Source organism: Puma concolor, unplaced genomic scaffold (genome assembly GCF_028749965.1).
Source record: "Puma concolor isolate L17-30 unplaced genomic scaffold, mPumCon1.1.hap2 unalloc_scaffold_86, whole genome shotgun sequence".
NCBI classification, from domain to species: Eukaryota; Metazoa; Chordata; class Mammalia; order Carnivora; family Felidae; genus Puma; species Puma concolor.
The window spans coordinates 9179-32526 of NW_028240298.1; the positions used below are offsets into that span (position 1 = coordinate 9179).

Here is a 23348-nt window from a genome sequence, read left to right on the forward strand (position 1 = left end):
CCTCGAACTGGCCTGAGTAGCCCTCTTTCTCTTTTCCCCCACATCCCACCTTTTCGCAAGCCCTGGCCATTCAGTCTCAACGTCTGATGTGAACCCAGCCGCCTGTTTCCAGACCCACTGCTGCTGCCTTTGCTAAGTGCTGTGGGCTGTCTGTGCCCCTCCCCCGTTCATTTGGGGATGTCCTGATCACCTACATGATGGCCTCTGTAGGTGGGGCCCTGGGGAGGCGGTTAGGTCAGGAGGGTGGAGTCTTCCTGAATGGGATGAGTGCCCCTGACGGGAGACTCTCTCCCTCCCTCTCTGTCTCTGCCATTTGAAGACGTTTGAGGACCCAGTGAGAGGGCCACTGTCTACAAGCCAGGAACAGAGCCCTCACCAGAGCCCGACCAAGCTGGCACCTGTGTCTCAGACTTCCAGCCTCCGGAACCCTGAGAGATGCATGTCTGCCGTTTGAGGCGCCCGGTGTAGGGCATCTTGTTACAGCCGCCAGACTGCACTAACACACTAGGGCATCGTCATTTCTGGCCTGACCCTTGCAGTGGTTTCCAGCTGGACGTTCTCTCTGCCTCTTGCCACCTCCTAATTCATTCTCTGCCCTCTACAAGTGTGAACTTGTGTATTTGTTTCCTTTAATTTATATGGTTTAATTTAATTTACTATTTTCTTTTATTTTAGAGGTGAAATTCACAAAACGTAAAGCAACCATTTCAAAGTGAGCAGTTCAGCGGTATTTAGGGCATTTCCACAGTCGGACAACTCTGGTCCCCAGACGTTTTCAGCGCCTCGGAAGGTAAGCCCATACCCATAAAGCAGTCCCCATCCCCCAGGCCTCCCAGCCCCTGCCAACCACTAGTCAGCTTTCCTGCTCTATGGAGTTACCTGTCCTGAATAGTTCAGGTATTTCAGAAAAGTGGAAATACTCAACCTGTGGTCTTTTGTGTCTGGCTTCCTTCACTGAGTATAATGTTTTCAAGTCTCAGCCAGGTCCTTGCTTGTTAGGGCTGAGGAATGTTCTAGTGCATGGACACATCCCCATTTTCTTGCCCATTCACGCACTGAGGGATGCTTCAGTCGTTCCACCTTTGGGCTACTGGGCGAAGTGCTGCTATGAGCATGCTCGCACGTATATTTGTCTGGGTACCAGCTTCCAAGTCTTTGGGCACATAGCTAGGATTGGAATTGCTACCATAAGCTTTCCAAACACATAAGTCAGGCTTCATGTCTTCCCTGCTTAAAATATTGCAGTGGCTTCCCACGGAGGCCTCAGGGGCTAGCACATTATGCCTCGTGGCCCAAATCCAGCCATCCCCCTCTGTGTGTACGGGAGTGGCTCACTTTAGTGAGCTGCAGATACCCACCAGGGGCTTCCCTCTCTGCCTGTTCCCCACTCTGCTCCCAGTGCCCACCTCCCTGACTCACAGCCAACATCTCACCACGTCCACGCCCTGTGCTGGTCATACTGGCCGCCACCTACATGTTGGAGAATCCTGTGTTGGTAACTACAGGGCACTGAGTGAATGAATCTCATCTTGGGAGTTGGTGACTCAGCAAGTTGCCTTGCCTTTGACAAGCTCATCCAGAAGAGAAAGTAGACCTTGGGATGGAAAGGTTGGCTGGGATCTGGGTATCACTGGATCAGAGAGAAACGGACCTTGGGGTCACCTCCTACTGCTTCCACCTTTCTGGATCTCCAAACTGCTCCCCCTTGGGTGAATCCCTTATCATGGAGAGAACAGCTCTGGTTGCTGGGCATAGAGGATGCCCCCCACCCAGGATGGCCCATCCCAGGTGAAGAAGGCATGGCGGGACACAAGTTTCCTCTCTTGTTTTACAAGTACCTTCATGATCTCCTTGATTTTATCTTGGCCCTCAAACCTTAAGATATTTACTATCTGGCCCTTTATAGAAAAAGCTTGGCCTTCCCCTGAGCTTAGAGTAGACACAAAGTGATCTTCACTATCTTGAAGTCCATACCCTGTGCTCACTTGGCCTCAGGCATCTTGAGGACTTTGTACATACTGTTTCCTTCATCTGGAATGTTCTTTTCCAGATTCTCCATGGCTGGCTCCTCCTTGTCATCTCTGTCTTGGCTCAAGAATTCTCTCCTCACAGGAGATATCCCTGTCTTCCCTGACCATCTGCATTAGTCACGGCTCTCCAGAGAAAAAACCAGTAATATCTCTATCTGTCCATCCATCCATCCACCCATCCATCCATCCATTCATCCATTTATCCATCCATCCATCCATCCATCCATCCATCCATCCATCTGTCTGACCATCCATCCATAAATCCACCCATCCATCCATCCATTCATCTGTCCATCCGTCCATTTATCCATCCATCCATCCAACCACCAATTTTGCAATCCACCCACCCATCCATCCATCCATTCATCCATCCATCCATTTGTCTGATCATCCATGCATCCATCCATCTACCTGCCCAACCATAAATTCATCCATCTGTTCATCCTTCCATCCATCCATCCATCCATTCATCCATTTATATATTCATTCATCCCTTCACCAACAAACCATACATCCATTCATCTATTGCCTACTATCTATCATCTATCTATCTCTATCATTTAACTATTTATATGTATTATCTATGTATGTATGTATGTATGCATGTATCTATCTATCAATGATCTGTGTGCACACGCGCATACACACACACACACACACACACAATTTATTTTGAGGAATTGGCTCATGTGACTATCAGGTTCAGCAAGTCCAATATTGATGGGACACATCAACTCCATGCTATCTTTAGCATGTGAGTTTCAAAGATCATGTCTGTGTTGTCACAGTCTGGAACCACAGGTGCTCAAACAAAAAAATATCAATGTATTAAAAACAAAAGGAAGGAAATTAATCCCAGGGCAGAAGAAAGGGAGAAATTGGCATGAAAAACATGACAAGAAGGACATGAAGGCGGGTGGGCGGGCGTCTGGTCAGAGGTCACCTAGTGAGGCTGGGACACCTAGTGAGTGGTGAGAATTTTTGAGTCTCCCCTTGACAGGGGTGCCTGACATGCTGGAAGGAGCAGGGGTGCTGTGAATCTATTTCCCCTATATTCAGGGAATGGGGAGGTGGGGACCACAGGTCCTGGGGTCTTAGGGGAAATGGGCTGAGAAGGGGTGACTGGCAGGCTCAGGGATTTTCCCGTGATGACCTCATCTAGAGTCAGGAACTGGATCCCACCCTCTATAGACCAAGACTTACTAGTGGTGTTATTAATCAGAAGAGGCATCCAGGGGCCCAGTTCCGATCAGCAGACAGTGAAACCATTTGCCTGTGGCTGCTGCCCCCATGCAGCTCAGGTGATGCTGCGACCACAATATCCCCTGAACCACCCCCCCACCTTCAGCCCTTGATTGCTGACTCATGCCTTCCCCTCCCTGGCTCACTGATCGACAGTGGAAACTCGCCTGTTCTGCCTTGTATCATCACCTCCTGGGCAAAGCCATGTGGAATGCACACAAAGTAGTGAATGGAGTTGTAAGCGAGCTGCAGATGAGGGGCAAGTGGGGAGAAGGTGAGTACAGGTGGGGAGAAAGGTGAGGAGGCAGAGGATCCAGGTGGGAGGAAGGTGAGGAGGCTGAGAACCAGGTGGGGAGGCAGGTGAGGAGACAGGATCCAGGTGGGGATGAAGGTGAGGAGGTGGAGGACGAGGTGGGAAGAAGGTGAGGAGGGGGAAGATCCAGGTGGGAGGAAGGTGAGAGGGCAGAGGATCCATGTGGGAGGAAGGTGAGGAAGCGGAGGATCCAGGTGGGAGGAAGGTGAGGAGGCAGAGGGTACAGGTGGGAGGAAGATGAGGAGGCGGAGAATCCAGGTGGGAGGAAAGTGAGGAAGGGAAGGATCCAGGTGGGGATGAAGATGAGGAGGGGGAGGATCCAGGTGGGGATGAAGGTGAGGAGGCAGAGGACTGTGGAGCCCTCGTGCATAAGATGCTCGTGAGGGCTGGGGTAAAGCAGGTGAGGATACTGGTACCCACACAGTGGATGAGAGAAGGATGTAGGTGAAGATACTGGTGAGGACCCTGAAAAAGAGGCAGAGGACACACAGGTCACGATGCAGGTGGAAAGAAAGCAAGTAGGTGAGCACTTGGCGCAAACGCAGGCTCACTTCAGACTACGTGCAGGTGCAGTGCAGGTGCATGTGGGCACGGGCTCCCCGGGGGAGGAAGCAAACGTGCAGGTGATCCACAGGGAGGAAGGAGTTGCAGGGGAGGAAGCAGGGGATCACAGCTGCCTCTTCCTCCCTCTCCGAGACCTTCCGACTTTGGGAGACACATGAACTCTCAGAGAAGCTTTATTGTGGGGACTGTGGGCAGGGGTCAGTTGGGACAGCCAAAGACAACCATGTTCTCAGCGAAGTTGGCCAGGTCTTGACACAGCTTCTCATTCTCCTCATCCTGGCATTCATCAGACTCTGGCCACAGCTCCACCCAGGTGTCCTTCCTGATGATGTAGCTGATGCTGCGGGGAGGACGGCAGGTCAGGATCAGGGCAGGGAAAGCATGGGAAGGGGCGACTCACTGCGGGGTGTGGGGCATGCACAGGGCTGACACTCACTTGGGTTTCTCTCCCCACAGGTCGGCGGACATGCCCCACATGAGGTAGTGTTTCCCCTCCTGCAGCTTCAGGGCTTCTCTGCACTTGATGTGGCTGATGAACCTGCGCTCCTGTCCAACCCGCACCTTATCAGAGCCTGGAAGGGACAGAGAGGGACGCTGAGTGGGGGAGGGCAGGGAACCAGCAAGAAGGAAGTGGAAAGACAGAGCACAGACCGCAGGGCTGACCTGATTTGATGATCTGCTCGATGACCATTACGTAATCATCAAAGTCTTCTGACAGCTCCTTCTTGAGAAGCCTGGTCTTGTACACTGATGGGGGAGGAGGGGAAGGACGGTGGGGTCACGGGCAAGGGGGGCTGCGGGGACCCTCAGCTGCAGGCGCACCTGGGCGTATGGCGTCCCCAAGCAGACACATGCAGGGTCACAGCCACACGTGCAACAGTCCCTGCCCCCCAGTAACACACCTGCCACATGTCTTCCCACAACCACCACGTCACACAGCCACACAGGGCCATGTGCACAATTACACTCACCACAGTGGAGTCCTATGCATAACCTCCCATCCACTATCCCCCACAAGCACTGTCTCTCATCTCCATGGCTTGGCACGACTACAATGTCACACACACAACGGGCAGACAACCATATCCGCACTCACACTGGCTGCACACCCGGCCGACTCATTAGCGTGGCTCCCCATGCACTCATGGCCCCTCATAACACATTTACACCCACACACACATCGGCTGCAACCACAGCCTGACGTATAGCCATATGCAGCCAGGGGCACTCACAGCCAGTCACACACACAGCCATGGCCACACAGTGTCGCTCACCCAGGCACCCACGTGCACGTGCCCACTCACCGTAGCCTACTCCTGGTTCACAGGCCTTGTCTAGACGCTCATCCAGGGTGATCTTTTCATCCATTGGGTGCATGAAGCAGTTCTCTGTGTGGTGGATGAGTGGGGGACATGGTTGTATTACACGCGATGTCCAGGGCCCCCCGCCCCTGGGTCCGTGTGAGTGTCCACTGGGTGTGGGGCCAACACTTCCTGAAAATTTTGTGTCCACCCTCACCACATCGGCACACGTCTGTGTGACAGTGCTTGCTCCGCAATCCATCTTTTTTGTCTGGGTGGTAGAACCGGATGCAATTCTCATCTGTGGGCAGAGTGGCAGGGAGGTGTCAGAGGGCTAGGGCCTCCAGCCCAGAGACCCAGGGGCTTGGATTCCCAACTCCAGTGCCTCAGACCTGGAGAGGCCAGGTCCCCAACCCTGGGACCCTCAGGCCCCCACCTTGCACGGATCCCTTGGACCCTCAGGCCCCCCAGGCCCCCCAGGCCCTAGGTGGGCTGCTCACCCAGGTTGTAATAGGAGTACACCTTGACCGACCCAGGCTGGATAAGCCCCACGTTGAAGTACTGGTGCACCTTGAAGGTCAGACAGTCCTCCTGGTCATGTGAGATCTGGGGGGAAGGAGGAGGCTGGTCAGTGGGGCAAAGGTCGTGTGAGATCTGGGGGGAGGAAGAGGCTGGTCAGTGGGGCGACAGGTCGTGTGAGATCTGGGGGGAAGGAGGAGGCTGGTCAGTGGGGCCACATGGAACGGAGCCCAGCATAGGGTCCTGGGGGTTGAGACAGTGGTGGAGAAAGTGAGGGAGCAGGAGTCTCCACCAAAAGACCGATGAGCACTTCAACACAGCCATTTTCCACTTATCCAAGGCTTGAAGCTACATTATCCCTGTCAGCTTCCTTTCCTAGTCCAGTGTGGCCATGTGATTGAGTTCTGGCCACCAGACTGCTGTCTCTGCCCATAAAAACATCCACGGTTAATGGTACTGAATGCGATATTTAAAAGTAGTTGTTGGGGTGGCACCAGGAGGGCATAGTCGGTTAAATATCCGACTCTTTATCTCAGGTCAGGTCATGATCTCATGGGTTTGTGACTTTGAGCCCCACATTGGGCTCTGCTCTGACAGCACAGAGCCTTCTTGGGATTCTGTCTTTACTTCTCTCTGCCCCTCCCCTGCTTGTGTTCTCTGTCTCTCTCAAAATAAATAAACATTAGAAAATTGAAAAGAAAAACTTATTGAGAGGGTAGATCTTAAAAGTTCTCATCACACACACACACACACACACACACACACACACACACACACGCGTGCGCGCGCATGCATTAAAACTATGTGAAGTAATAAATGTGTTAAGTAAACTTATGGTGGTGATCATTTCCCAATATACACATACATCAAATCATTATGTTATGCACCTTAAACTTACACAATTTTATATGTCAATGATACCCCATTCAAGCTGAAAAAATAAAGACAAAGAAAGGGAGAGAGAGAGAAACAGAAATAGATATGCATAGACAGGTGTACTTGGAGGAACAGGCTAGCACTTAATGAAGTTGGGTAGAGAGTATATGGAACTGTGTTTTACTGCTGTGCAATTTCCCTGTAAGGTTGGAATCCTATAAAAATTTAAGTGCACAAAAACTCCAGTACAAGAAAACGTCAACCACTAGCTCATGCACAATCCTCTTTTCTTCCAGGGAGGAGGGGTCCAGCAGAGGACTCTAAGATCCTAGGAATTGCAGAGCCCCAAGAAGGAATGTGAGCAGATCCCTGACTTAGTGTGTGGAGCAGAAAACCCTTCCCTTAGCCTCACAACTGGACTTTACCTGAGTGGGAGGCACAAGACTCTTGTGTTGGGACCCTCATATTCTTGAGAGGCTTATTACAGCAGCTAGTGTTACTTATGCTGACTAATATGGGGTGAGGGGACTTTGGGAATTTTGGAAGTTAGCAGGGGCATGTGAGGATAGGGAAACGGAAAGATGTAAGTAGGGGAGAGGAGGAAGCTCAAGTCAATGTTAGAGAGGAAGGCAGTGACAGAAAGTCAGATGGAGAGCAAACACGGAGAGAGAAAACCCAGGGGGTGCGGAGCAAGCAGGATGCTTTTCAGCACTGAGCACTTTATTTTTTAAACCCAAGTGGCTCCTTTCAAAAGTTGTTTAGGACTACGATGAGAAGTTGGAGGAAGCAAGTGTAAAATGAGGTTGGGATGAGACTGGTCAGAAGGTAAGCTGCTTAGAAAAGATGAGAGGACCTGGGTTGTCCACCTTCTTTTTATGCCCCTTCCGTCCATCACCCAGCAGCACAGACCCCTCACTTTCTAGACTGGGCCTGGTGTGGCCCAGAAGGAGGCCTGCCTGGTAGATGTCAGATCCCCATTGGAAGCCTTACCTTGTCCAGGTAGATGGTGACGGTGTTCTTATTGTTCATGTCACACAAAGAGAGGTATCTTCCAATGATGTTGCTCAACTGGGGAAAGGTAAGATTTGTGAAATCGTCCTCAAACCCCTGCCCACTGATGCCAGCCCCCAAGCCCAAGCCCTTCACACCTGGTGGAGATCACCAGTGTCAGGAGAAAAGCCAGTCATCATGGATACATCCAGGATCGACATGGTAGCATCCTGGTCTCCCAGGTACCTGAATAGGGCAGGGAGAGGGCACTTGGGTCCCAGGGTAGGGTCAGCCCTGGGGCACAGTGTCTGCACAAGGGGGTCTGGTCAGAGACTGGGGTTACTGGTTCCCACACAGCAGCACAGAAGGATATTAGATTGTGGGAAACACTCCCCAAATGGAATAAAGGAAAGGCAGTGTCATGGTCAAGGTGACTAAAATCTTAGGCTCTGGAGCCCCTTTGCACGGGTTCAAATCCCAGCTCCATATGACATTTGATGAGTCACTTGACCTCTCCATGCCTCAATTCGTCCAGAAAATGCAGACGAGAAAATGTTACCATGGCCTAGCTCAATAACACCAGGCCCCCAGCACCAGGGTACAGCAGTCGTAATTGCATAAAGTACGAATACAAATCTTGTCTCTGGATCTCGAGTCCACCAATCATTGTGCAAATCACAGACACGCATCACGGTCAGTGACCAATCACGTCATTCCTTTCGAAGTCTGTCTGTGATGGGTCACTGAGCAGTTCATACACAGACAGCAAGGCCTGTGGTTGTGGTACTTCCTTATCTCCCAGGGATAAGCCGCATGACGTTTCACAAAACTGGTCAACTGGCAGAGGGATCTGCCAGCCAAGATGAAAGGCAGCAGAGAAATGAAGACACTGGAGGTAAAATTTGAAAGCACAGAAACGGAGTTAGAGAAGGAACAGCAGACTGTGGGAATGTCACCCTTGCTGCCATTGGAGGGACCGACCGGCTGTCTTGTGACATCGGCCGCTCAAAAGATTAGAGTTGGAAGGTGACCTAAGTTAGAAGGGAGCGTGACAGTTCACTATGTCATAGGAAAGATGCCTGCTCAATCCCTACCCCAAGTGACACAACAGAAGGAAGACCCACAGGACTTTTGGTAAGTGTTTTACAAAGGAGAACAAGAATTGCTTGTTATCTCCATGTTCTAATGTTGTAGTTTACAGCATGCTAAACAAATTCTCATGTTACTGTAATTTCCATTTCTCTGTACCTTCCTAACTGGCAGTTTGAGAGTTCTGAAGCTGTGATAAAATGCTTTAAAGGTCATGCAACAATGGCAACTTCCCCCACTGATTTGTTGACACTGCTTGAATAATTTCAGGTTATGGGGCCATCGCTCGTGTTGGACTGCCAATGCAAAGTGAGGACTGCCTGGGGTACCCACCTCCTGGCAGGTACTTCAGACAATACCAGATGCACAATATGCTCTTAGAAAGGATTAGGCCATGGAAAGGAGAAGTCTTGCTATAGACAGAGGAATGGCCAAGATGACCCCCAGTGACCCATCACTTACCTGGTACAGATGTCAAGGATCATGGTGTCCAGGGCTTCCTGAGGCCTCTTGACTAGAAACACAGACAGAAAAATGGGAGGGGGGTGTCCCTGGGTCCCAACTCAGGAAGGAGGCAGACATTAGAATGAGGGCAGGGGAAGGGTAACAGGTAGGGTCTTAACTCTTTTACCATCTTCAGGAGCTCGTCGTACATCAACCCTGAGGTCAAACTTCTTGCAGGTGTGGTTGCTTTTGAGCTTGGCATGGTACATTGTCACCACCTGGTGAGATCACAGGGCAATGCAGTGTCAGCCCACTTGAGTTGAGAAGAGGGTCCCTTGGGGCCAGAGGGGCTGAGAGAAGGCGGGCCAAGCTGGTGTGTGTTCCTGTTCCTTACCGACAAGGTGCCTTGTCCTTTCCCTTTAGCTGTTACTACAAAATCCTCATTTTTCTTGGTCTGCAGGGAGCAGGGAGAGAAGAGAGAGGATTTGGGAACCAAGCCTTCCCCTGGTTGCTACAGTCATATGCCCTATTTCTTGCCTGTGGCAAACACTGCTTGTTGTGGAGGGGGACGGCAAGGGTTTGGCTAGGCAGTTGTACCTCTGCTGACCGCTGGAGGCTAGCAGATTCCCACAAGATTCTGTACTTGATGACAGAGCTGTGGCTGGGCAGTTGGATGGACACATCCAGATTCAGATCCTTGTGGTCAGGGACATCCTTCTGGAATTGGGCCAAGGCTTGGAACACCATGTAGGTGGCCTAGAACCCATGAGAAAGAAAGAGGGTGAGCCAGGAGACTGAGAAAGTGGTTAGAACCCACTGGGGAAGAAAGAGACTCAGATCAGAGGGAGGGGGCTACTGGGACTATAGCTTAGGACCCCCTGCCCCAGAGAAGGTGAGGATAAGATTAGGGGTTGTTAGACACTGACGACATGTTCTTGATTCTCCAAGGGACACGGGTTTAGACAAGATCCTGGAAACACTGAGAACAAGTCTAGAATCCACCATAAATTGCAGGCATAAGACTGAAATTGAAACTGAGAGTGTGCCCAGGCCCATCCAGAGGAGAGTCTAAGACAAGGGTTTGGAGTCACTGAGAATGTATATAGAATCTGTTTGTGTCAGAAGAATGAAGTTGGAGCTTGGGAACACTGAACATATGGTCTAGAATCCAAAAGGGATACTGAGAATGTGACTGATAGCCCTCCAGAAAGAAAGGGGTTCAAACTGGAGCCGGAAGCCCATATCCTAGAACCCACCTTCCAGATGGAGAGATTGGATGATGTGCTAGAATAGCCAAGAACATGGGCTAGAATCCAGAGTAAGACGAATTAACACTAGGATCCTGGTGGAACTGAAAAAATGGTCTAGAGCCCAAGGAAGATATGAGCTAACACTGGGAGCCAGGTACAACTGAGATCCTTTTCTAGAAGCCACCGGAAGATATGGGCTAACTCTAGGAGTCTGTTGGAACTGAGAACCTGGTCTAGAACCCAGAGGAAGATATGGGCTAACACTGGGAGCATCCTGGATCTGACAACATGATCTTGAACACATAGGAAGATATGAGCTAACACTTGGAGCCAGTTGGAACTGAGAATATGGTCTAGAACCCATGAGCTAATACTGGGAGACTGGTAGACTGGAGAAGCTGGCCTATAACTCACAGGAAGATTGAGCTAACACTGGGAGCCAGATGCAACTGAGAACATGGTCTACAACCCACAGAAAGATGTGCGCTAACACTGAGAGCCTGGTAGGACTGAGAAACTGGTCTAGAACACACTGGAATATATGAGCTAACACTTGGAGCCTTGTCGAACTGAGAACATAGTCTAGAACACACAGGAAGTTAGGAGGTAACACTGGGAGCCTGGTGGAACTGAGAACATGGTCAGGATATGAGGAGCCTCAGATCAGAGCTTGAGCATTCAGAGTGTAGTCTAGAATATGCCAGTGGGATCACAACAAAAAAAGCCTGATCTCTCAAATCCATTCCAGCCACTATGGTTGCGGGACAGAAGGACGGCCCCTCTTGGTCTTAACATCTTCTCTGAAAAGCCAGTGGGAAGCCAGAGGAAGTAGGCATTCAGGTGCATGGGGGATATGAGGTCACTTGCCTGGGTGGAGCCATATCTGTGGAGAATACCTCCGTATTCTCTCTGCTCTTTGAGCCAGTTTGCGACGGGAAGCACAGAGTCAAATTCTTTGAGCACCAGCAGGGCCAAGAGGGCATAGGATGTGGCCTCCATGCTGTAGAGCTTCTTGTCAGGCTCCTCCCACTGTGTCTTCTCTGCAGAGAAACCCCCCAGTCCCCCATGCTCACTGCGCTGTCCAGTCTTGGGATGGCTCAAAGAAAACTCAGAAAAAGACTCACAATAGACTTCTTGGTGTTCAGGTGTCCTGACTGACATCCAAGGCCCTCAATGTGCTGGCTCCTGCCTCACTCTCTTCTTTCATTAACCTTCACTCTTCCATTTCAATTCTCAACTGCAGCCCCACTGATCTACAGGAGATTCCCTAAACTTTCCATGGTCATTCTTACTTGCTGGGCCTTTTCATATTCTGTACCCTCTATGTATTCCTGGTTAATCCCATCCTGCACAATTCAGCTTCAATGGCACCCCAAGAGTTTGTGAGGCCCTCCCTCTGTCTCTTAAAACATCATGTGCTGTCCTGTCCTAGCACTGTGATGCTCTATAGCAATCTATTTACTCATTTGTTTCCTCAACTGGAGTGTGAACCATGTTGGCAGGGGCTGTGCTGTATTCACTGCGATGTCCCAAGTGCCCACGAAAGCACTTGTGGCAGAGATCATCATTAAAAAGCATTCCCTCCTCAGGGACACCTGGGTGGCTCAGTCGGTGGAGCTTCCAACTTTGGTTCAGGTCATGATCTCACGGTTCAGGAGTTCAAGACCCACATCAGGATGTCTGCTGTCAGCACAGAGCCAGCTTTGCACTCTCTGTCTCCCACTGTCTCTGCCTCTCCCCTGCTCATGCCCTCTCTTTCAAAATAAATGAACATTAAAAAAAAAAACAAAAACACTGCTCCCTCCTCCTGGGCACACAGTTGCAATGCATCTCCCATATGTCTTTGCAGGCAGGTGCAGCCACATGACTGAACTCTGGATGATGGAATGGACACTGGCAATGTTAGGGGCCCCTTCCATGCCTGGTCTACCTCCCTTAAACAATCCACCTGACCATTTCCCCTTATGCTTAGATGGAGTGGATCCCAAGCACCCCGTGGTGGCAAAGTCATGAAAAGATAGAGGCCCAGATCTCCACACGACTGTCTGGAAGAGAGCTGTCCACCAACAACAAGCTTCCATTGTGCTAAACCACCTCAGTATATGTACTGACATATGTTACATCAGTGAGTGCAAACCTGATGCAGTATATTACCTGAGCCAATGATTAAGTGCTCACTGTGTGCTGGGCACTGTGCTAAATTCCCTATGGCATTATCTTATCTAATCCTAATTACCCTTGAGATAATGACGACAACAACATCGGAATAGAGCTCTCACTGTATGCTAGACCTTCTACCTGCCTTACTCCTTCAATCTTGTCAACCACCTATGATGTAAGTATCTTCTTCAGATGAGGTCCAGGGAGGGTCAGTGACTTTTACAGAGTCGCACAGTGAGAATGTGGCAGAGGGGGATTTGAATTTGGGTCTGTCTGACCTCAGAGCTCACATCTTTTCTCCTGTGTCATAGCAAGTGCTCAACACACACTTGTTGAATGAATGATGCCACGTTCTTGTGTAGCTTACAGTGAGGATTTCTCACACCTCAGACCCATTCAGCCAGCAGGGCTTAGCACCATCCACTCCAGCTCAACCAGAAGCTGCCCGTCGTAGCATAGCTTAGAGCCACACATGCCAGCTCAAGATGACCACCCCCAAACCCTGGCCATGCATGCCTCTTTACCTCACCAGGCTGCCACTCACCTTTGGCTGTGCTCAGAAATTTTTTGAGGAGGTCTTTCTCCAGTCTTCCTAATTGGGCCAAGGCATAGCCTGCAATGGCCACAGAATACGGTCTCCGCAGGTTCCTGTAGTGGGCTTCAAGATAATCTCCTGCTTTATCCATGCTTCGCTCCAGGCTCTATAAGAAACAGGATTGGTGGGGCGCCTGGGTGGCGCAGTCGGTTAAGCGGCCGACTTCAGCCAGGTCATGATCTCGCGGTCCGTGAGTTCGAGCCCCGCGTCGGGCTCTGGGCTGATGGCTCAGAGCCTGGAGCCTGTTTCCGATTCTGTGTCTCCCTCTCTCTCTGCCCCTCCCCCGTTCATGCTCTGTCTCTCTCTGTCCCAAAAATAAATAAACGTTGAAAAAAAAAATTAAAAAAAAAAAAAAAAAAAAAAAGAAACAGGATTGGTTTCCCTGGTAAGGTGGATATTGCTGCCACAAAGAGCTGGTAAGGATCACACAAATGTCAATTTCTGGGTGCGAAGATGGTTTCTGTCCCTGGTACATATTTGTTTAGGATGGTTTTTTTTTTCTTTTTTGGGGGGGGGGCAGGTTTCCAGACATTTTAGTATGCATGAACTGCCTTGTTTCTGAGTAACTCTGATGTGCCTGGGACAGTTTATATATCCAGTGGTGTTTTGGTAACAGTTAAGCACCAGCTCTCCGGAGTGTGTATGGGGGCCAGGGGTCTGTTTTATCGCCTGCCAATTACTGTGGTGTAAATGCTCCCACTGTGGGCAATTTCAAGCTACGAACGTAATGGCCCTGAACATAAAGGGGAGAATATGTATGCAGATAGACACTCATGACCTAGCATGACCCAGCTTCAGCACCCCACTGGGAAACCTCTTCTCTAATCATCAGCTTCACAGCTAACACTTACTGTATGGCAGTCACACAGGCAATCGCTGAACTTCAGGATACTATGGGGTTGGCATTATTTTCATCATCATCTCTACTGCACGAATGACAAGATTGAGACCCAGAGAGATGATGGAAGGAGGAAGACATGACGTGCAGCGTTCGTGAACTTTCTTGGTGTAAATATTACCGTGGCCAATTTCAAACTATGTGGAGTCAGTGAATGCAGAGTTGGGGGGAGGGGGGCAGTAGCACAGAATTAGATAGCATTTCCACCTTATAGGTACATAACCTCGAGATGGATAGATTTGTCATAGATAATGAGGGAAAGTAATAAAACAATCAGGAAGTGATGAGTTTTGAGTGTTTCTTACCTTTGCTTTTAATGCTTAGTGTTTAGTTTAAAGTCAGTTTACATAATTTGCTTGAAAAGAATGATTGTGTTTAACAACTAGCTTGTGAAAGTCCTGGAAGTTTAACGGTTGGCTTTCACAGACTGATCCCAGCACACTTTTTTTTTTTAATGTTTATTGGTATTTGAGAGAGAGAGAGAGGACAGCAGCAGATAGACAGAGACAGAATAGAAGCAGGCTCCAGGCTCCAAGCTGCAAGATGTCAGCGCAGAGCCCAATACCAGGCTGGAACTCCCTAACAGGGAGATCATGACCTGAGCTGACATCAGAGGCTCAACCGACCAAGCCACCCAAGGCACCCTAGTTCCAGCACACTCCTGATCTGCACCCCAGCAATCTGCTTCTATAGCCTATGCTATGCTCAGTTATACTGTTGTGGTAGGGCCCCTCCCTAAGGAAAATAAGCAAAACAAAAACAAAACGTCAGGCAACCTGGCTATAAAGAGTACTTGACATCCTTCATGACCCTGTAACATGAGATCCCTTGATCAGACTGCATGTTTGTGTGTTACCATATATGGGAGACAAAGGAGTAAAAGATATGTAAAACACTATGCCACCTGGAGTTAGGGGCTCAGCTCTTAGGGTATAAACCCAACTGAGCCTGCTGGCACGAATAAAGTTGCTTCCTGGAAAATAAGCCTCTATGTCACGACTCTCTCTGCAAGAATCCTGCTACAGTGTTGCCATTTTGTAGAAGAAAATGTTGGTGCCTTGCAGCAGAAACTAATCCTTTCCCAGCTGCCCAGCTTCCCTGCCCAGCTGCCTGTTCTCCGTCTACTCTTGACTTTTGCAGAAATTTCGGTCTTTCATTCACTCGGCCACAGTGGAAGCAGCCATATTTGCTCAGTAAGACCTACTTCCTGCCCTCAGCTGATTGGACCAGGTATGACCACCTGACCCGGGGTGGGCCAATCAGAATTTCCCCTATGGGTATCTGAAAGCTCTAGGTTTGGTCTGGCTATTTCCCCAAGGAAGGCAGCCGAGTTCTGCCGGGCAGGCTGGATGGCAGGGAGAGAGGAATTATTGGGCCCAGAACGGCCTGGGTCCCTCTGAGGCTCTCAAGTCAACAGCCCTGTCCCCTCTATCTTGAGTCCGATGAAGGGAGGGGCAGCTGCCTGAGGTAAAATCCTGGGCTCTCCACCTTGTCAAGCTAAGGTCAAACAAACCACTCTCAAACCCCAGGACAAAGCAGAGGGAGTAATTGCAGAGACTCTCGGGAGTCCACCTTTCTAAGCTTCTATGCTTCAGAACCAAAACCAGAGGAAAAAGAGACAGCCGTGAGCCAATATTTGTAATCACTTCCTTTTTGGGGTCATGGGCCCCTTGGAAAATTTCCTAAAAGATCTCCTGAACTAAGAGAGTAGCCTTGATGTGTTCTTGGGTCTGGGTTGTGCCTTTTCTTCAGGGAAGCAGCAAGGTATGCTGCACTGATCATGTAGCAGGGATGGGGAAAGCAGGCTGAGGGGACTTTTGTTGAAATTGGCTGACACTCTCTGGACAGGGTAAAGCAGGCAGAAAGGACCCATTCTTTGATCTCTTTCTGTCTTAGTTTTCTCCTCTGTAACCTGGGGATAAGAAGAGTAGCCTACGTCTCGGACTCTTAGAAGGATTACAGGACTTAGCATGTGCAGCACTTAGATGAGCATCTTAGTTAAATGCTCAAAAAATGCTGGGAATTATTATGGTTTTATGGGCATTATGGCTGCTGTGGTGGCTGCTATTGCACTGGGAGGACCGGGAATCACCCTAATGCAACACCTCACCCTCCAAGGTGGATGTGCCATGGGTAGGGAGGCGAGAAGGAGAAGGTGGGTGGACACTTACGTTGAACTGATCATTGCAAATATCTTTAGCCTCTTCCAATGCAATGAGAACAAAGGCTGTGAGGGACACATCCTTCTCCTTATTCTCCTGGTAGCCACCCTAGAATGGGAAGCAGGAAATAAGGATAGTATCACCACTATGTCCCCACATGCTGACCAAACCTCTTGTAGGGTCAGCAGGTCAAGGCAGGGGTGAGAATCTCCTCAGTGTCTCTCCCTAGGTGGGCCACACTCTTCAATATTCACTCATTCAGCAATTGTTGCTCATGCTGTGGAAAAGATGGTGGGTAAGAACCCAACACCAGTCCCACCCCCACAGTGCTCCCCATCTAGTAGGGGAGACAGACATGAACCAATTGGCTCACCAGTAGACATATCGTAACAAATTGGTGAGTGCAGTGCAGGAGGAGAAGTGGATGTGGCAGTGAGATTGGAAAGTGGGAGTGTGACTCAGTTGGGGAGATCAGGAAAGATTTCCTTACAGGATGACCAGGGTTGGCATGCCAGACAGTGAGAACAGCATGTGCAAAGGCCCCGTGGCTGGGTAGAGCAAGGCTCCTTTCAGTGCAGATGGCATGTGGATGGGGGTAGGGGGACGGTGTGAGATTGGAAGTCTGAAAAGTCAGGCTAAGGCAGTGATTCTCCACCTTATGCATGCATCAGCATCATATGGCGGGGGGTGGGGGGCTTGTAGCAACTGATTCCTAGGCCCTCCTCCTGAAGTGTCTGATTCCTGAATCTCGAGTCCAGCTTTGAGAAAATACATTTCTAACTAATTAGAAGGTGATGCTGATACTGCTGCCCTGGAGACCACATTTAGAGACCCACAGCTGTGAGTTGTTCTATATTTTCTGAATGAAGGGGGAGGGACTTCTGTTTTGCACTAGATTCTGAAGGCCTCTAGTCTTTCAGATGGAATAGTGACACTCTCATCCAAAGGGCTAGCCTTTCTCCTGTCTATCCTGTGACTACAGCCACCCCTCCCCCCAGCCTGCCCTAAACCCTTGCCTCTTACAGTCATTTCTTGGTCAATTACGGGCGAATCTTCCTGGAAGACCCCGTCGGGTTTCTGCCTCTGCAGGATCAGCCATCTGACAGCTCCGCAGATGACATCGGCCTGAATGACAATGAGATTGGCTGCCAGAGAGAAGACCTTGACCACGTAGGCTGTCAGCCTGTGGGCGGCACAAAGCGTCAGCCAATCGCCTCCGGGACCCAGAGACTGCCATTCCAGGAAACCAATGAGCAGAGAGGGGCGGGGCCTACAGGCTGGCCCAGCTTCCCCACCCAAGGCAGGGGCCAGCCTAGCCACAGGGGGCGCTTGATGTCCACAGGCCACGTGGCACCTCAAGGTGGGCGGCTCATTGGTGTGGGCTGAGGGTCCATAGCATAGGGCCCTTGGGGCGAGACCTGGTGGGACCACCCAAGGCCGCCTTGCTCAGTGGGGTGCCAGACCACTCACCAGGTGCTGGCTTTCCGGTTCTGGAAGGCCGCAAAAGCCGAGTTGTCTTGTCTGAAGGCCAGCTGCTGGGAGTACCCTGCAGGGAAGCCAGAAGTGTCTCCAGAGGAGCAGGGGCTGAGTGGAGGGGCTCAGGGGACAAGGATTCTCTGAGGGGTTAGACAGGGGTTCAGGGAGGAATGAGGGGGCTCAGGGCTGAGCAGGGAAGTCTGCTAGAAGAGCGGAAGGGGCTTCTAAAAGGGGAAGGAGTTCTCAGAGGAGAGGGGTTCAGAGAGGCGAAGGATCTCAAGGGGGTTCAGGGCAAGGGGGCCTCAGGGAGAGAGGGAGTTCTAGAGGGCTCAGAGGGGCCCAGGGTCTCAGAGAGGGCAAAGGTCAAGGGAGGTCTTTGAAAAGAAGGGATCCTGAAAGGGGAGGAGCTTAGGGGAAGGGCGTGGCCTGGAAAGGGGCCTGGGTCTCAGGGAGGACCCTGCTCTGGAAGTAGCTGGAGCAGAGAGGGTCTCCCAGGCAGACCCACCCTTTTTGATGAGCTGTAAAGCTTCCTTTCGCTTTGTGGGTCCCAACTTGTCCCACTGCTCCGTTTGGTCCAGGTAATGGACGGCAATGACCGTGGGCGTCATGCTTTTCATGTTCTGCTCCCCGGAGCCCGTGGGGGTCACGATGAGGTTTTTCAGTCGCTCCGCGTCAATGGCATCCTCAGTCAACTGAGCCACCGGGGTCCCTGCAACCGGGCGGGAGGACAGGGCTCAAGCAACTCACCCACCATGGGGTGGGGTGAGAAGGGTCAGGGCTGTCCCCAGCGATCCCAGGCTCCAGGCAGCCAGTGCCAAAGAGGTCAGGGGCAGTTGGGGGCTGAGGGGACGTGATGGTAGGAGGTAGGAGGCGGGGGTAGGGGAGTGGGGAGGGTGTCTACATTTGTAGGGAAGGGGGTCTTATGCTTCACAGAAATCTGCTCCCTGAGCCTCTCGTTACAAGTGGCAAATTAATTCCAGAGCAATCGTCACCAATACTTAGATCATGCTTCATGCTGTTGCCAGGCGCTGTTCTAGAGAAACATCATACAGTATCTCATTTAATCCTCTCAACAAGCCTTTGATATAGGTACTATTATTCACCCCATCACAGATGAGAAAACCAAGGGTCTCTCCCCAAAACCTTACAGCTTACAGGTTACAAGGTGCTTTTCCAGGAACTTCTTTTCCCTTCTGGCTCCAGTCGTCCAACTCAGGCAATTAGTTCCAGAATTTCCTGCTCTTGAACTATACTGTTGCTCATTTAAGCTTCTCTATCATCAAAGGCTATTTGCTGAACTAAATACTGCCTGGAACCCTGTATAAAACAGATCAGGGAGGTGGCCTGCTGTTCTAGCTGTAGTGGAGGCAGGGGATGCACGGTAGCATATACACCCAGAATTCGGAGAAATTAGGCCCCCTTCTCCAGAGCTGTGCCTTCCTGGGCGAGGGTCAGTGGCAGCTCACCTTGCAGGAGGATCCTGGTCTCTGAATCTGTGTCTGGTACCTGGTCACGGAGGTTTGTGGCGTGGATCTCTGCTCGCTGCACTCCGTCTGCCAGTGGATTGGAAGGACCCGTGGCTTCACCCTCTCCCACAAGGCCCTGCCTCACCCCCTACCCCACACCCCCAGGTCTCAACCCTTCTGCTGTGGCTGACTCACTTCTGCCCCGGTTTTCTGGATCCAGTGTGTGAACGGCCACAATTTTTTTGACTTTGATTCCTTCAGGCTGAACAGTGTTGGGATGGGATGGGGGAGGGGGAAGTCAGGTGAATAAAAGAACAGACACAGCTGATCAGCAGGGCATGGGCACGATGGCATCACCCATCCTAGTTCTGTGACTGGGAGTCAGTTTACCCCACTGCCTCTCAAATGTCCTTAAAATAAAAGAATGTCATAAAGTGCTGAGTATAATGCCTGGCACTTAGTAGCGCTCAGTTAAACTAGGGGCTATCTTATTATCAATGTCCCAAGTGAAGCTCTCCTTCCATGCTGGACTGCTGCTGTTTGTGCCCTTCCATCACACATTCTCCTTGAAGCTGGTACTAATGCACACATTTTCCTTTGGAGACCCAGTCTCCTCCATGGCATGCTGGTAAACATTTGATAGCCACCTCTCCAGGAAGAAAAGATCCTGATTTGTGGCACTGGCAGTTTCCATCCTGCGAATATCCCTGCCACGGTAGATTTCAAGCTACCAGCATCAGAGGGTGCAGAGTTGGGAGTTGTGGACACACTGGCTCTGGGGAGCCTTGTGCAGGCTCCAGCGCCCTCTTGGGTTTCTTCCCATGTTGCCACACTGGGACCCCTGTTAAAGGGATAATTAAGATTGTGCTCCTGGGGGTGCCTGTGCGGCTCGGTGGAAAAGCATGGGACTCTTGATCTTGGGGTTGTAAGTTCAAGTCCCACATCGGGCGTGGAGATTACTTAAAAATAAAATCTTGGGTCGCCTGGGTGGCTTAGTTAAGCGTCTGATTTCAGCTGAGGTTATGATCTCACAGTTCATGAGTTTGAGCCTCATGTTGGGCTCTGTGATGACAGCTCAGAGCTTAGAGCCTGGAGCCTGCTTCAGATTCTCTGTCTCCTTCTCTCTTAGCCCCTTCCCTGCTTGCACTCTGTTGTCTCTTTCAAAATATGTAAATATTTTTTAAAATAGAAAAAAATAGGGGTGCCTGTGTGGCTCAGTCGGTTGAGCATCCGACTTTGGTTCAGGTCATGATCTTGCAGTTCGTGGGTTCAAGCCCCGCATCAGGTTCTGTGCTGACAGCTTGGAGCCTGGAGCCTGCTTCCGATTCTGTGTCCCTCTCTCTGCCCCTTCCCTGCTCATGCTCTGTGTCTCTCTCTGTCTCTCAAAGATGAATAATCGTTAAAAAAAAATAAAAAATAAATAAAATCTGTTTAAAAAATTCGAGTTTGGTTCTATTAAAGTCAGAAAAGAAATATTATGGTAAATTCTGGTATGAGTATAAATAAGACATTTCACTGTAAAATAACACTGTGAGTTTTAAAGCATTTGCTTTTCAATGTTTCAATATTTTTTCAATTACTTTAAGGTTTCGGGGGAAAATTAACCACCAAACAATTTCAACCATTAAAAAAAAGACACGTGGATGGGAGCCTTCATTTTTCCATTAGCTTCAGGCTCCGATTATGGTTTGACTTGGCACTGTCTGTATTTAAAATTTGATCTTTTGTTCATCACAGGTTTTTTGGCATTAATTTTGATTCCTTACAATATTGCGTTAAAAGATTGTTACCCTCATGACCTCACGTTTTGCTTGAAAATATTAATAAAGATGATAGGAGGCTTTTATTTTTTATTTTTTAAAAAAAATTTTTGATGTTTATTTTTGAGAGAGAAAGAGACAGAGTGTGAATGGGGGCAGGGGAGGGGCACAGAGAGAGGGAGACACAGAACCCAAAGCAGGCTCTGCGCTCCCCACTCAGTGCAGAGCCCAACACAGGGCTCAAACTCATGAGCTGTGAGACCATGACCTGAAGTCAGATGCTTAACTGACTGAGCCACCCAGGCACCCCAGTCACCTGCAGGCTTTATTTTTATTTATGACTTGATCTAGTATTATTTTTGAGAATGTTCATCACTAAGAAAGTGTAGAAATGTAACTGTTCCTCACTTACTCACCCTAATCCTGGCCTTGCTTCCAATCTTGCAGGACTCTCAAACATCCTAAGCTGGACACTGGACACTCTTGGTGTCTCAGAGTCAGTGTCTCCAACCTGGGTTGACAGCATGGGGAGACAGGAGCCTCTCCCAAAGGACAAGGCACTGCAGGTGCCCCAAGGACTCACCACGACCTTCAAGAGTTTCTTGACACCATCCATGAGGAAACGATTGTCGACAGCAGCCTTGACCTCCACGTTATGTAGGCCGACCTTCAGAGGCACGATGAGAAAAGGCACAGCTATTGAAGACTTGGCTGGGATGTTCAGAATCTGCTGATATGGTTTCTTGGCGGTGGCCAGGCTGCAGAAGGCTGGGTTGTAGAGCAGGGTCACCCTCGCCTGCCAGGGAAAGAGTATCAGTCAAGGGGCATGTGCCATGGTTCCCCCCTACACCTGCCATCTTCCAAGCTCTCCACCATACCTCTGCCCCCGCGGGAACCCACCTTGAGCTCCCCAACATCCTGGTAATTGTAGAGCACGGCCTGGATCTCCACTTGCTCGTTGCGCACGACGGAGTAGGGTAGCCGCAGGTCGATGAAGAAGTCTTGCATCACCGTGACCTCATAGGGGTCAGCCACGCAGATCCCTGCCCAGGAGTGGAGTGTCAAGGGAAGGAGGTGGACAGGCTCTCAGTGCTTACCCCTCACTGCGGGAGCTGTGTCAGGCTCAGCCTGTGTTTGTGCAAGCCCAGGGGCTAAACAATTGCACAGGTGACACATTAGCGATAGTGGTGGCAGCTGGGAGTCACTGTCATGTACGGTTTCCATTTTCTTCTTGTAGTTTTACTCATAGGTAGGTGTGCAGGGGGAAGGGCTCGAGCACACCCGAAGGGTCCATACCTGGGCCCTCCAAAATGGTAGCCTGAGCCCTCTCTGGTCCCTGGTCACTTGGAATGTGGCTAGCTCAGAAAACTCTTTAACAAATGTTTGGAACAATTTGCATACGCCAACCTACCTTTTCAGCTGTACATTTTGCAAATCCTACAATACAGATCAAAGTATTTCCAATGAAAGGCTAGGGGCGCCTTTCCACTGACTGGCTCAGTCAGTGGTGGGTGTGATGCTTGATCTGGGGCCATGAGTTCAAGCTCACGTGGGGTGTGGAGATGACTTACAAATAAAATTAAAATCTTAAAAAAGAAAAATCGTAGCACCCTCATTGAAACGTTCTGCAAGTATAAAATATATGATACATCAGAGGCTTAGATGATCAAGTAAATGCATCTTTCATAATTTTGAGGTATTAATAGGTTATTCTCAAATATGAACAGATGGTTATAACATTATTATGAGTCTGATGATGCTTTTTTCAACATATTTTTCAACATATTTTTTAACATATTTACCACATGTTGAAAGAATAATGTTTTGGAGACATCTGGTTAAAAAAATGTACAATAAAATTGATGTCACCGCCTCTTTTTTTATGGGGCTACCAGAAGATTTAAAATTACATGCATCATATTTCTGGTGGACAGTGCTGATCTACAGGAGTAAAAATGACTGCAAAAGCGATGGTTAATTTGTGATTCAACAGCTACTAGGCTAATATTCAAGCACTGGGTTGATGCAAGCAAAATGTGCCAAAGCTTTATCATATTGAAATGTTACACTAAAAAAATAAATAAAAATAATGTTGCACCAAAGGTGTATTAAAATTTGGGGCGCCTGGGTGGCTCAGTCGGTTAAACGTCCGACTTCAGCTCAGGTCACGATCTCGCGGTCCGTGAGTTCGAGCCCCGTGTCGGGCTCTGTGC

General features: G+C 49.8%; 1 protein-coding gene across 1 annotated transcript in view; it reads right to left on the reverse strand.

Moving 5' to 3' along the window:
• Positions 1-4306: 4306 nt before the first annotated feature.
• LOC147570826 (complement C3-like) overlaps positions 4307-23348 on the reverse strand; it is a 45244-nt gene continuing 26202 nt past the window's right edge. The window contains exons 20-41 of the mRNA XM_086696757.1: positions 22036-22178; positions 21719-21931; positions 19571-19637; positions 19376-19462; positions 18415-18618; positions 17904-17979; positions 17457-17616; positions 16443-16541; positions 13323-13479; positions 11486-11658; positions 9966-10124; positions 9763-9822; positions 9556-9646; positions 9387-9438; positions 7994-8081; positions 7836-7913; positions 5951-6056; positions 5662-5751; positions 5454-5537; positions 4813-4896; positions 4586-4721; positions 4307-4489 (exon numbers count right to left, since the gene is read on the reverse strand). Of these exons, the coding sequence (XP_086552883.1) occupies positions 4348-4489; positions 4586-4721; positions 4813-4896; positions 5454-5537; positions 5662-5751; positions 5951-6056; positions 7836-7913; positions 7994-8081; positions 9387-9438; positions 9556-9646; positions 9763-9822; positions 9966-10124; positions 11486-11658; positions 13323-13479; positions 16443-16541; positions 17457-17616; positions 17904-17979; positions 18415-18618; positions 19376-19462; positions 19571-19637; positions 21719-21931; positions 22036-22178 (2549 nt within the window). The 3' untranslated portion in view covers positions 4307-4347. The remainder of the gene's footprint in view (positions 4490-4585; positions 4722-4812; positions 4897-5453; positions 5538-5661; positions 5752-5950; positions 6057-7835; positions 7914-7993; positions 8082-9386; positions 9439-9555; positions 9647-9762; positions 9823-9965; positions 10125-11485; positions 11659-13322; positions 13480-16442; positions 16542-17456; positions 17617-17903; positions 17980-18414; positions 18619-19375; positions 19463-19570; positions 19638-21718; positions 21932-22035; positions 22179-23348) is intronic.